This window comes from Ammodytes marinus (assembly GCF_949987685.1).
Source record: "Ammodytes marinus genome assembly, chromosome: 6".
Classification (NCBI taxonomy): domain Eukaryota; kingdom Metazoa; phylum Chordata; class Actinopteri; order Uranoscopiformes; family Ammodytidae; genus Ammodytes; species Ammodytes marinus.
In genome coordinates this window covers 14381743-14394886 of record NC_137235.1, presented here as the reverse complement: position 1 = coordinate 14394886, position 13144 = coordinate 14381743, and the positions used below count along the sequence as shown (strand labels likewise).

The window sequence follows — 13144 nt, the reverse complement described above, 5'->3', positions numbered from 1 at the left end:
GTGTTTGGCAGTTAACTTTTTTATTTTTTGTTGGTATTTAGTTGTTTTCAACTTTGAAGCATTAAGTATTGGCAAACTGAATGTTAATTTGACCAGTAGAATTGTTTTTACTTTAAGTCATATATCGGAAATCCCACAACATATTTAAAAATGTTAGAAATAACATTACTCTAATGATTTGGATAAAAAATATCAAAATCAAAATGATATTAAATATTCAAATGATATCCAGTCCTGATGTGGCAGTGTTTTTTCAAATGTATTATATGGATTATGTGAGGCTGTTTAATTTATTTATTTATTTTCTTCTTTTGGTCTGTGTGGTGACAACATTATTCTTGTCATTTAGACGTATACAAAGTGAAATGTCCTCCAGGTCTGTCAGTGCATGAGGTCATTTCAATCCAAAACAGCGCACTAGATTTCCTCATGTTGCCGTCATACACAGATAAGAGCAGTTTAATAATAATTGTGAGTTGCTGTATTTAATTTAAAATTTAAAATTTGTAATTTGCTTACATGGAAGGGCTACACACAGTTTGTATTGATCCATTAGGTGGCCATCCGCCTATTGATCAGTCTCTGACCTGATTGATGGCAAATCGATTAAATAATAATTGTGTGTCTGTGTGTGTGTATTCTCTGCAGGCGTGGCTGTGGAAGGAAAAGGAAAGGGACACCCGTGAAGGTCTTTGTTACACACACTGAGGAGGAGAGCGTGCCTGAACACAGCTTCAGTCCAGGTGTGTGTGTTATATTTGCATGCCATATTCTCACTGCTATTAACCGTGTGCTTGAGTGTGTGTGTGTGCGCATGCATCTGTCTGCGTGTCTGCGTGATTGGTATGGGGGTGGAGCTTGTGTAAGTGAGTGTGACCTACTTTTGTGTGTGTGTGTTGCTTGCCTACATGTGCTGCAGTGTGCACCTGTATATGTGCTCCAGGAGATGGGGTGATGACCTTTGTGTGTGTGTGTGTGTGTGTGTGTGTGTGTGTGTGTGTGTGTGTGTCTGCCTACTTGTATATAATCCTTTTATACTGACTGTCGCTGTGCTCTCAGGTGATCGCAAGGAAGCAGCAGAAAATAAACGTCCCACACTGGATGGGCCTTTCTACAACACAGAACCTGCTTCTCACAACTGGTGAGTGTACATTTGTAGATGGTAATTTAATTGTTGTGGTGAAAAAAGTCTGTCTGTCTGTCTGCCAGGTATCAGTGTTTAAGCAGGCTAATAAATGGTTAAACAGTCCCTCGGGTCTGTCTGACGGCTAGTTCTTTCAATCAGCTTTAAGATTTTGAAAAAACTGAATTGCTGCTGATCTTAACTGAGCACTTGAGGACAGCTTTATCTGAGAGCAGCACTTCTGTATCCGGGTCCCTGGGACTCACCAGCCCTGTTCGTTTTCATTGAAGTCATATAATCAGGCTGATTTATACCCGCGATGTCAGAAGAATGCAGTTGAATAGCCAGTAGGATAAAAATTCAGCAGCACCGGGATTGAGAATCACTGCCCTGAAGCACTGGCGTGTATGTCAGGATTTCTACGGTTTACTTTACACTCATTTTAGCTGCAGTTGATCCTTCCCTGCGGTACAAAAATCAACCCTAAGGCTAGAAGAATGTAAAAACAATAAGATAACATCATACTTAGAATTCGGTCACAAACATTTGACACCTCTTCTTACAGCTTGTTTCACAATGACATACATCAAAATATAGGGCTGAAACAAATGGTTATTTAAATTTTTTCGTTTATATTGACTATCATTATTCTTTAAGTTGAAGTCAACATTCTGGGGATAACATGTTGTCGAAATCCCTTTTTTTTCAAAATCAGTGAATATCTCCTTACCTAAGATTTATTGCTATGAAAATACAGGTAGCATGTGTTTTTAGTAGACTTAAGCAATTGGTATAATAAGCTGGTCAATATTTAAAAAGGTATTGAAGCCAAATACTTTTCAAAGCTAAAGCGTAAGCCGATCAGTAGCTTAGCCTATATCGATAGCAGTGTTGCTAGCTACAGTGGGTCGGTCCGAGTCACTTAGTTTACATAGCCTAGGCTGTGTATTAACACCACGATAACACACACACACACACACACACACACACACACACACACACTCACACACTATGGACAGGTTGCGGATCGCGAGATATATTCACTGATTTTGACAACAAGCATTCTCCAGAAACCCTGAGTCCTTGACCTTTAATAACTGATCACTCGTTTAGTCGACAAACTATGATTGACACAATTAGATTTCCCAGAGCCTATGGCGAAGTCTTCAAATTGCATGTCTCCCAACAGTTCAAAAATCCCAATATTTTCAATAGAAATGTGTGGTGCAGTGGTTAGAGCACGCCCCGATTGAGGCGTGCTCAGAAGCAGCAGACCATAGGTTTGGAGCTGGCCTGTGGTCGTTCTCTGCCTTCTGAATAAAATGCCCAAAAACAATCTTAAAAAAAAAAATGTCTCAACCCCCTTCACTTCCCCAGCACTCCATCAGAGCAGACTCCTAGCAAAGTCTCCTCCGGATCCAAGAGCAGCTCGTGCGTTGCCTCTGTCCCTGCCCCGACGCCTGCCCCTGCCCCGGCTGCAGCCTCTTCAGCCAAGGCCCCTGTGTCTGTGACCCCGGCCTCCACCGCCCCGGCTGCTCCCACCGCCTCTGCTCCAGCCCCAGCCTCCACCAGCCCCTTCTCTCCCTCCCCAAACTGCCGCATCAGAGAGGTCCACTGTGGCAGCCAGGTGCGCCTGGTCGTCATCGCCATCCGGGACATCACCAAGGGAGAGGAGATCACTGTGGACTACAGCCTGACAGAGTGGGGAGAGAACCTGGTGAGCACACACACACACACACACACACACACACACACACACACACACACACACACACACACACACACACACACACACACACACACATATATAGTTTGATTTATCTACGTAACCTTGATTCTTAACCTAAAATTAACCTCAACCCGAATCTCAAATTCCAATCCGAAACCAGCTGCTTTATCTCAAATGATCTCACGTTTCAGTTTTCTTGATCTGTCTATCGTTGGCCACTTGGTCCTCATAAATATAGAAACGCATTCAAACACTGAGCACATTTCTGATGGCTTTAGATAGGCAACCATATGTGTATTCACAGACCGTTGATCAGCTTCACACACTCACTGTCTGTCACACACACAGACACACATTCATACTACCTACTGTGTACACATTCATGCTACACACACAAAGCTAAGCAAGACATGGGGTTACCATGGTGATGGCTGGGCTCCCGTTCTCTCTCTACCTATAGTGCTTTAGCAACAGTAACCATGGTTATTACATGACATCTGCTCCTTTTCTAATGGATCCCATTAGATAAGATCAATTTACTCAATAAAATGATGACACCAGAATCCGGAAATTATATTGACAAAATTGGGAAATTGAGAACAGAGGTTTAAATAGAACGCCGGTTCCTTCAAAGCCATATTTATGGCCGATATAAAGTCTAAAGCAGATATTTTTAGGGATACTATTATTGGCTGAATGATTTGAACTGTGCTCAGTAGTAATCCACTTTGATTGAATGATAACTCTCATGTTTAGTGCTCATGAGAAGTTGGCAGTGATTGAAAGCGCGTCTCTTTCCACTTCCTTTGTTTGGCTTGTTGTTAATGCAAGAGTTGGAGTCCTAATCAAGGGGGGTCCTCCTGCTCTTTGAGTGACAGCTGAGTCTGATTGTGATGGCAAACCTTAACGAGCTGGCTGTTTAATGTGACTGCTCTGTGTCCCACAGGGTTTCCGTGGTACTGTATCTGCAGCGCAACACGAGTGCAACTCTGACACTGAGAATAACAGCAATATCAAAAGGGTAAGAAAAAAACCCCACTGTTTCTTTAAAGCACACAGACTGATAGAAAAAATAGACAATGTTTCCAAATAAAATGTTTACCTACATCACACCACGTGTTGCTAAAGGTAACATGGTAAGCGTTTTCTTGAAATAATGTCACAACAGATTTGAAAACCATTTATCAAAGGGAAAATTATTACGCTTGACTTTGAGTTCTTGTAGTTCCCCTCCAAAGGGGTTGAACAAATGATCTTACAAACTTATTTTTTTTATCAACTTGTTGTAGCTTCTTCTTCTTTAAAGCTAGCCTATATGATGCTTACAGTGAATTCAATATTCAAACCAGAGATTACATCAGATGGAAGACATGTGCCCAAAACAGTTGTATTCAATTGTGTTATGATAACAACGTTCGAAATGAGAGTGTAATGTGGGTTTGTAGTGAGAGATTTATAGTGAGTTAAAGCTCATTGTTCAGGTGTTCGGCCTGCCACTTTACTGTCTTGGTTCACTCTGACCTCTTTCAATGTGACCTTTTAAGAGAGTTGCATTTGATATTCCATTCCGCTGTACGGTGTGTTTTGTCGCAGTGAAAAACATCAAATGTTGTGTGGGTGGACAACACTAATGTTGGGTTCAACATAATCATGATCATCAACTCTTACTCCCTCTCCTCCGGATAATTGTTTTATTATGTATAGTAATGACATAGGTTGTTTAAAGTTCAACTCCTTTAAAGTAAAACAGCACAAGGAACTTAGCCTGCTAATGCTAAAGTGTTAATGTTCTTCTGTCTCTTTGCCTCCCGACACTAAATGGTACGATTGGGAAACATTGCACCAATCACGTATCACCTCTTTGAAGGATTCACTGTTGATTCTCTTGCCAATCATGCTCACCATTTGCTTATTGCTTAGAAATTAAATTCCTCTTCTGTCTGTGCATCTAATTAAAACGTGAGAGTTTCAAACATCGATTAAGTAATGTCAGTATTTCTATTCAAATTGCTCTGCAATGGAGCCAACCCACCACTTGGGGGTGCTATACCTTTTGGGAAAGAGTTGTGACTTGGTGGCTAGATAGTTTGAAGATCCCAGTGGTTATGCAGTGTCACTGCTTTTCAAGCATACAGCAGCACGTCTGGCAGCTTTGCCTACATGTTACAAACTTAGCTAAAACAAACCTAGAATACAGGAATGAAAAGTAAGATAACAAGCTAAAGGGGAGGACATATGTACATCAATACAATCTATTAGGGTACTTTTTACAACATAAAACTATTTTAACATGTCAAAGCATTTTTTTTAAATAATATTTATATTGCAAAAGAATGTCTGGACATGAGGTGACATGCTCTTCTTTTCCCTTCCCGTCCCTTCCCTCTAGGAGGAGGAGCCTCTCTCTGTGACAGCCCAGCAGAGGCAGCAGCAGCAGGACTACGTCACCCCGTCTTGGTCCCTGTCCCCTTCCTCGTCCCCCATCTCCCACTCTGAAGCCAGCGACTCAGACGCTGGAGACGAGGACAACGGCAGCCCCCGCGGGCGCGCTCCACGTCGACGCAAGAAGCGACGCAGCACTCCTTCAAAGAAAAAGAGTCTTCATCGGACCCCACCCGGCCGGCCACCACTGGCCTCTCACGCCAGCATTCCTCACCACAACCATCCTCCAGCACAGTCCTCCCCTCCCTGCCCCTCCTCCTCTTCCTCTCTGGCCAGGGCTGTGTTCAAAGCTCCGGCTCCGCTGGGCCCTAACAACACAAGCAACGCCATCGTCAATGTCCCCCGAGGAGCGGTGTCCATAGACTCCTTGCGCCAAACCTGTCAGTACTGCGGACGCCACTTCCGCTCCCTGGGCCGTCACCTAGACAAACACCACTCCCACCAACCGGAGGTGTGCTCTGCCCTGGTGGAGCGCTACACACAGATGCCCCGCCTGCATGCGCAGAGCACGCACCCCAGCGCCGCTCACACACACACTCAGCAGCACTCAAAGTCGTCACTAGCCGAGGGACAGAGCCGCAGTTCAGATCTGCCCCAAAGCGGTGTCCAGGACCTCTCCATGTCTCCGCCCACTCTCACCGCAGCCAACCAATCGCCTGCCTCGTCTGGGAGAACCTCCAGCCCACCTGTACTGACTCCTCCACGGGGACAGAACGCAGTGCCGGTGTCCGTCTTAAAGAGAAGCCCGCCCCCCGTGGCCGTGCTGCAGTCCAGGAATGGAGAGATGAGGGGGATTAAGAAAGAAAGAGAGGAGGAAGAGGATGAGGAGGATGAAGACGAAGACGACGTGGAGGTTGTGGAGGTAAAGAGGCCCAAAGAGGAGGATGATGTGGAGGTGTTGTGCCCCGAGTCCTTCACCAGCAAGTTGGCCAAAGAGATGGAGCCACCAAAAGAAGAGGAAGACGAGGAGGAAGAGGAGGAGGACAATGGAGTGATGGAGGTGGACGATGATAGTGGGACAGAGGATAAGGACACTGACTTGCTGAGGTAACGTGAAGTCTTTGAGGGGAAGGGCTGCAACTAACAATTCTTCTCATTATCGATTAATCACTGAATCATTTTGTCTTTAGAATATCATTAAATAGTACCAGATGCAGGGAACAATTTCCGTTGAAAAGTAAAGATATTCAGTGTACTATTATTGTGTATGATAAAGATTTGCACATTCGAAAAAGCTGGAAGGGATTGTTTGCATTTTTGCTAAATAAAATCACTAAAAAGATTGTCAAAATAGTTACAGATTTTGATTTCTGTTGATCAGCAAAGTGAGAGATTGTGTGTCTGTAACATTAGGAACTAAGCAGGAACTTAGCATAATGGTAAAGTAATATACCTGCCGAGCTGTTTAGAAACCTGATAGCTAGTGTTGATTGTAGAACACTAACAAGCTACCATCAAGTTGTTGTAAGGTGAGTTAAAATGAATAAATGAACTAATGGCTGCCTATCTTTCTTTCAGCAGTTCTGGCCGTCACCACTTGCTTCCCCTGCTGTCGTCCTTGTCCTCTCTGGTGCTGTACCTTCGTCGGCTGCAGCACTCTGCCTTCCTGTCCCTGTCCCGGCAACTGCAGTCAGCCGAGGCCTGGCGTCTCCTCTGCCACTCCAGCCTCGCTCTGCTCATCCTGTACAACCGCAGACGCGAGTGCGAGGTCTCCAAGCTGTCCATCACTGAATACCACGCCCGCATCACTCCCCAGTGCCCTGTCCCCGTCCCGCCCGGCGCCCCTCCGGCTCTCACCCCGATGGAAGCCTCCCTGTCTCCCTTTGAGCGCCTGGTGCTCCCTCACCTCCCTAGAGTCGGAGTCCAGGGGAAACGTGGTCGGGTGCAGCCCCTCATCCTGCCCCCTCACTGCGAGCCCTGTCTGGAGCTGCTCCTGCAGACCAGGCAGGACGTGGGAGTGGACCCCACCAACCCGTACGTCTTCGCCCGGCCGTACCACTCCCCCGCCACGCCGCTGAGAGGGACCGACCTCCTGCGCAGCCTGGCCCGCTCCAGTGGAACCCGCAACCCCCGCGCCCTGACCCAGACCCGTGTGCGCCGACAGGTCGCCATACTGACCCAGCTGCTGCTACTGGGAGAAGGAGAGGAGCCGGGGCAGCCCGGAGGCAGCGCCGTGGAGAGGCTGGAGCACTTCCTGGAAAGGGAGTACCATGTGACACAGAACTGCGCAGGGATTGGTCAAGACCCGGGCCTTATGGGCAGAGTGGGCCGAGTCGTGCTCTGCGGAGAGAGAGACGGGGTTCTGTTCAGAGGAATGAGCCTGAATCACATCTGTCTGGAATTGGATGGTGAGATAGGGGGCTGGCTGAATGAATATGATAAAAGTGGGACAGTTTTTTTTCTGTTGTCCAAGATGAGCTGTATCATCCCGGATAGAAAAAGCTTTTCAGTTTTTGTGGTTGTTTGTGTTGTGATAGATTGTGTGAAGAACATTGACTAAGTTCTGCTATTTCTTTCCCCGTCTTTCCTGCCACCTCTTTCCCTGCAACCATTTCCTTTCCCTCTGTCCAGTTATGTCAGGAAACTCTGCGGACTCGTACTCCGAGGGAGATTCTGATGGAGAGCAGGTGAAGGAGAAGACTGAAGAGTCAGTCCCTGCTCCTGCTCCCGCCCCCACCCCTACACCCACACTGCTCTACGTCAGGAAGGGCAAGAACAACGGGCGGGTTGGACGACCCAAGAAGCTGAAGAACCTCCAGCAGTCCCCTCCAGCTCCTCTAACTCCACCCGTAAAATGCAGGAGGGGCTCAGGTCAACTCAAATCAGGTTAGTGTTGGGTCGAAGTATTACTGTAACTACACAATTTACGAGACAAGGGAAAGATAAATAAAGAAAGAAAAGCATCCAGTGACATTTAAAAACCAAAATAAACATGTGTTCCAAAAAAAAAAATCAAATTAACTAAATTACTAACAGCTATTGTATAATAATTTAGGAAAAACCACAATGTATAACTATAAACAAATGTATACAAACAGTGTGTGTGTGTGTATTTGCACCTACCGCCCACTTTGTCCAGTTGCTGCAGATGTGATCAGCTGCACATCCACGATGCAAATCTCCTCCAATCCAATCTTTTGCTGTTACTGACATTTAAAGAAGGAAATTATATCTATTGGAAAAGGAAACATTTAAATGACCATGAAATGTTTGTGTATTTCTTGTCCTAAAGACACAACACAGTATTTTTTGTGTGCACTCACTTTATACTGTGATCACTTTGTGAGTAGTGGTGGTGAGGTGTCACCTCTCTCATGGCGAATAAGACTAGTTGCTAAAACACATGCATCTCTCCTGCCTTTGCAGGAAAGCGAGGCGTCCTGAAGCGTCCCTGGTCGGAGGCGGAGCGTGCGGCAGTCGAGGAGCACCTGACCCAAAACATCAGCGAGCTGCGAGTCCCCGCCAAGGCCGACTGCGAGCGCTGCCTGCAGATGTGCCCCCTGCTGGTCAGCAACCAGCGCGACTGGCGAGCCATCAAGTTCTACTGCCACAACCGCATCCAGCTGCTGAAGAAAAACCAGCGGCGTGACAGTGATCCCCTGCCACTCATTGTCTGCTGAGAGTGCAGAGGGAGGGACGGAGGGAGGGAGGGAGGGGGAGGGATTGCCTGGTGCGGTGCAGCTGATCAGAGCAGATTCTCAAATGGTACCCTGCTGCGTAGGAAATGCACTAATTTTAAGAGGACGGTCCTAAATTTCACTCAACTTTTCTGGTTTGTTTTTGACATGGCTTCTAATTCGACACCTGATGGCTTTTAATTTTTTATTTTGAGCCATACAAGAACATCAATTTGAATTGACTTTTTTTGTTTTGACGTTCCACTTTAGGGTCTTAAAAAGAACGACACTAGGGTCTTTATGGTGCTCCTGGCACGAGGGTCAGAGTGCAATGTCGTGTCAAAAGCAGTGTTTGAGACCATGGGGGACTTCTGAGACCGTGGCATCGGCAGCAGCCTGTGTTGTGTTGTAAATGGACTTGTTTTTCTCCTACAAAGATGGACACACTAACTCTGAAATGTAAACAAGGGAGGCAGTGGAGCCCTACAGTGTTGTTATTTGAACGTCGTGAAGTAGCATTAGTGTTTTATGCACTTGGAGACGTTAATCGGACAAACGGCCTGTGCTAGGGCCACACTTTTCTTAATAGTGGCTATATATAAATAGACTAGGCATAACTACTGCTAACCTAGAAGAATAGCCCGATCTTTCCTCATACAGCTAGTTCTTCTTTTCATACAGCTGACTGTGCAATTCTGACTATGGTTTTATTATATGTGGACCTTAATTTCAATGTAAGGTACTAGGCGATGAATGAGTTATTGTTCTGCAGTTACTATGAAGTTAAAAAAAAAAAAAATGGAACACAACATTACGTGGAGATGATTCTCCAGAGTGGGAGTTGTGGGTTCCATGAAATAGACAATGAAATGGCCTCAGAATGTTGTGAAGTTACCTTTTTGAATACCTAAGATGTTTAGTTAAACCGAAAAAGTCCAGAAACATGGAAACTGTTTTGAAATCTGTTGCGTTGGACTCTAGATTTCAACAGCGACAATCCCCCCCCCCCCCCCCTCAAGAAACAGTACAGTATGTTCTCGTTTCCTATTGTTTGTTGTTGTTTTTTTAGCCTGTTGCACATTTTTTATTCAAAGCAGTAAAACAATGTGCTATAGGCCGATAAGCTGGATATCACTTTATATGTGGAGAGGAGTTTTCCCCTTGGTTGTGTTTTAAAAGTTTCCTAAAAGTGGGCATTTATCAGAAAAGTGATTGTTCTGTGTCACCACGTTATTTGCATTGTCTGTGTTGGTTTTCCTTTCTTTCAACGGCAAGAGCTTCTCCTGTACTTTCCCCGCCACACTACACGGTTTGCAGCTCAACCAGATGATTTGGTTTCTCTTCAGTGTTGCTGGAAATCTGCGTCGGACTCAAACCTCCACGAAACCTCAAGACTGATACTTGAAGTTATTTAAACTTTTTGCAGAATCTTTGTGTTATCTTTTTTGCTCTAGCCTTGCCAGTTACGTTGTACATAACAAATATATTATCAATATGCTAACTGGTTGTTTGTGCTAGACTATAAGTAGCTTTTTCCATTTCTGAGTTATTGCTATCTTTACATAAGCCTATTTTGTAAATACTCATCAGAGAAACAAAGAAAAAACACAATGTATGACATGCCTTGGTTATTGTGTTATGTTTTTTCTTTTTTTTTATAAGTCTTATAAAAATGTAAAGCTCCGTGTTTGTGCTGTGGTTATTCATTTCAACAAAAGTGACCCCCCCCCCCGTCCCCTCTCTCTGGTCAAAGCATCATAGTGATCTTTAAATGAATACTCTTTGATTTTTGGAAATATGTAGAGAGATGCAGTATTCACAGGCTATTGTCCAACATGCTAAACACTGTTAAATACACTAGATGGGGGTGTTGGTTCATAACCATAAACATTTCTGAGAAATAAAAGAAGAGTGGCTCTGAGTTCTCCGATGATTAGACATTCAAAGAAAATATCACTTAGGGCCCACTTCAGGGTCTTAAAAAACCCCGACCCTCTTGGTATGGGGGTCAGAGTGCAATGTCTTTTCAAAAGCAGTGCAATGTTTTTTTTTTACTTTCCTTCAAAGATGGACACTAACTCTGAAATGTAAACAAGGGAGGCAGTGGAGCCCTACAGCGTTGATATATGAACGTCGTGAATTAGCATTAGTGTTTATTCACTTGGAGACGTTAATCGGACAAGACGCAGTATTCACAGGCTTTTTTCCAACATGCAATTCACTCTTAAATACACTAGATGGGGGTGTTGGTTCATAACCATAACATTTTCTGAGACAAAAAAGAAGAGTGGCTCCGAGAATACAGGGGCTCACCTGTATTCTCAGACGATCAGACATTCAAAGAAAATATCATCCTACTCTCGACTCTATATTGCAAAGATACATCATGCACTGACTGTAAGACTCATCTATAGATGTTTTATTAATATACACATCATGTAACAGGTCAGTATATGGGTCAAATCTCTACAAAACTTTTGAAATATGTTGTTAAATCATATTTCGAACAAATGGGCATTTATAAATTATGATTTAAAGACATAAAGTCCCGTACACACAGTTCTATCCCACTGTCTACATCTGAAGATGATAAAATAAATACAAACTTTACTCAAGGACGTTTTCTGGAGCTTTGACTGCAAAGAAAACCAACAAATATATCAAGGTACAAAATATGAGAGATAGAGATAAGGAACTGCGAGATGATGCAAAGACCAGGAGTGCAGCCACTGAGAAACTGGACAGCAGAATCCATGCCATACCTTGTAGCAGCTGAGTTACACTATTTCAGGTCTTGCTGCTATACAGATACAGAATACACCTGTCAGTAAATCATCATGGGCAAACAAACATGTAACTGTTGTTCATGTGGTTTAGGCCCAAAGACCGAAAGTTATTTGTGCTGAGCCCTTCCAATTTAAGGCATATTATGTCTCAGAATGAAAAACATATGGGTTTTTTATATCTTCACTGAATCTACACCCCTGTGAGTATTCCAGTTTTTGTTTTTTGTGTTTATGATGTTGCTTGATGCTACATGAAAGTGTATGATTAAGGCGGGAATTGTAGTACATTGTGTTTTATTCATGTTCAGGCATTGTCTGAAAAAAAAAATGCAGGGACAAGTCGGCAAACCCCAGCCATTCCAGCATAACTTCAGAGTGCTGGAGTAGCCTACACTGTCAGGTAAGAAGGTAAACCACTAGAGGTCAGCAAAGACAAGATTTTCAGGGGGTGTTAAATTACCCTTTAAACAATCTTGTGTCTTCCTCCTCCATATGATGGCTGACTTTTCACACTGACTTGACTTGTATTACCCCTGTGTGGCTGTTTGGACCTCTATAGCCTATTTGTATAGGCTACTGATTTTTTTCACCATTACCCAACACTCACCATGTTTCCCCTGAGGTTTACTGAAGGCTTAAAAAAGATTCAAGTCAGGTTTTGGTTGGGAAAAGTGTATCTGATATATTCAAAGGTCTTTAATGTTTTTCTTAATCTTCTTTCCCCTGTTACTGATTGTTCTGTGTTGGTTTGCTTGACGTCGATATGGTGACTTTTGGGCCAGGTAGTCTATCTTCAGAAAGTAATTTGAAGATCATCCTGGTTAAATATACTGTAGGTCAAATGCAAATAAGACCACAAATCCCAGGCATCTCTGCACTATAGTAAAGCCCCCAGAAACAATTAAAAGCTTATCATTTGGGTTGTCAATATATGAATCCCTGGAGATTAACTGACTCACTATGTTGAGTCGTGTGTTTTGTGGCTTCTATTTCTTCTATTTTTTGGTGCTTTTTGAATATATCAAATATCATTCATCGCAATCTCATCACAACAGTATCAACATGGTGACAAACGTTTTCCAGGGGCCGTTGTTGACACTGACATAGCGGGGGAACTTAATAACTTTTTTTATCTCTTTCATCTCTTTATCTACTTCTGTTTTCTATTAATAAGCACATGTTCTGACCAAAGCTGTCAAAAAGGTGAGAATACCAATACAAAATTCCGCAAAAACAGATCTATATGTGTCAATGGGTGAGTTCCAACTAAATATTTGCATTGTTCAAATGTCTATGCTTTGCAGGTGGTAACACAGTCAGTTCACAAGGACCTTGGCATTCAGGACAAACATGATTAAAACCTTATTAAATGTTGGTTAACTGCCTTCAAAACAGTTTGAAAGGAAGGCCTTCATATAATAGCCTTTGCAGAATACTGAAAGAATAT

General features: G+C 43.7%; 1 protein-coding gene across 1 annotated transcript in view; it reads left to right on the top strand.

Annotated features, from left to right (window-relative positions):
* The window catches only part of LOC307252304 (uncharacterized protein), a gene marked incomplete at its 3' end in the record, with an annotated part of 40094 nt that overhangs the window by 6770 nt on the left and 20180 nt on the right, over positions 1 to 13144 (top strand). Inside the window, exons 2-9 of the mRNA XM_080029941.1 lie at positions 649 to 743; positions 1060 to 1141; positions 2501 to 2840; positions 3799 to 3873; positions 5242 to 6341; positions 6813 to 7642; positions 7866 to 8120; positions 8661 to 8905. Coding sequence (XP_079886067.1) covers positions 649 to 743; positions 1060 to 1141; positions 2501 to 2840; positions 3799 to 3873; positions 5242 to 6341; positions 6813 to 7642; positions 7866 to 8120; positions 8661 to 8905 — 3022 coding nt within the window. The remainder of the gene's footprint in view (positions 1 to 648; positions 744 to 1059; positions 1142 to 2500; positions 2841 to 3798; positions 3874 to 5241; positions 6342 to 6812; positions 7643 to 7865; positions 8121 to 8660; positions 8906 to 13144) is intronic.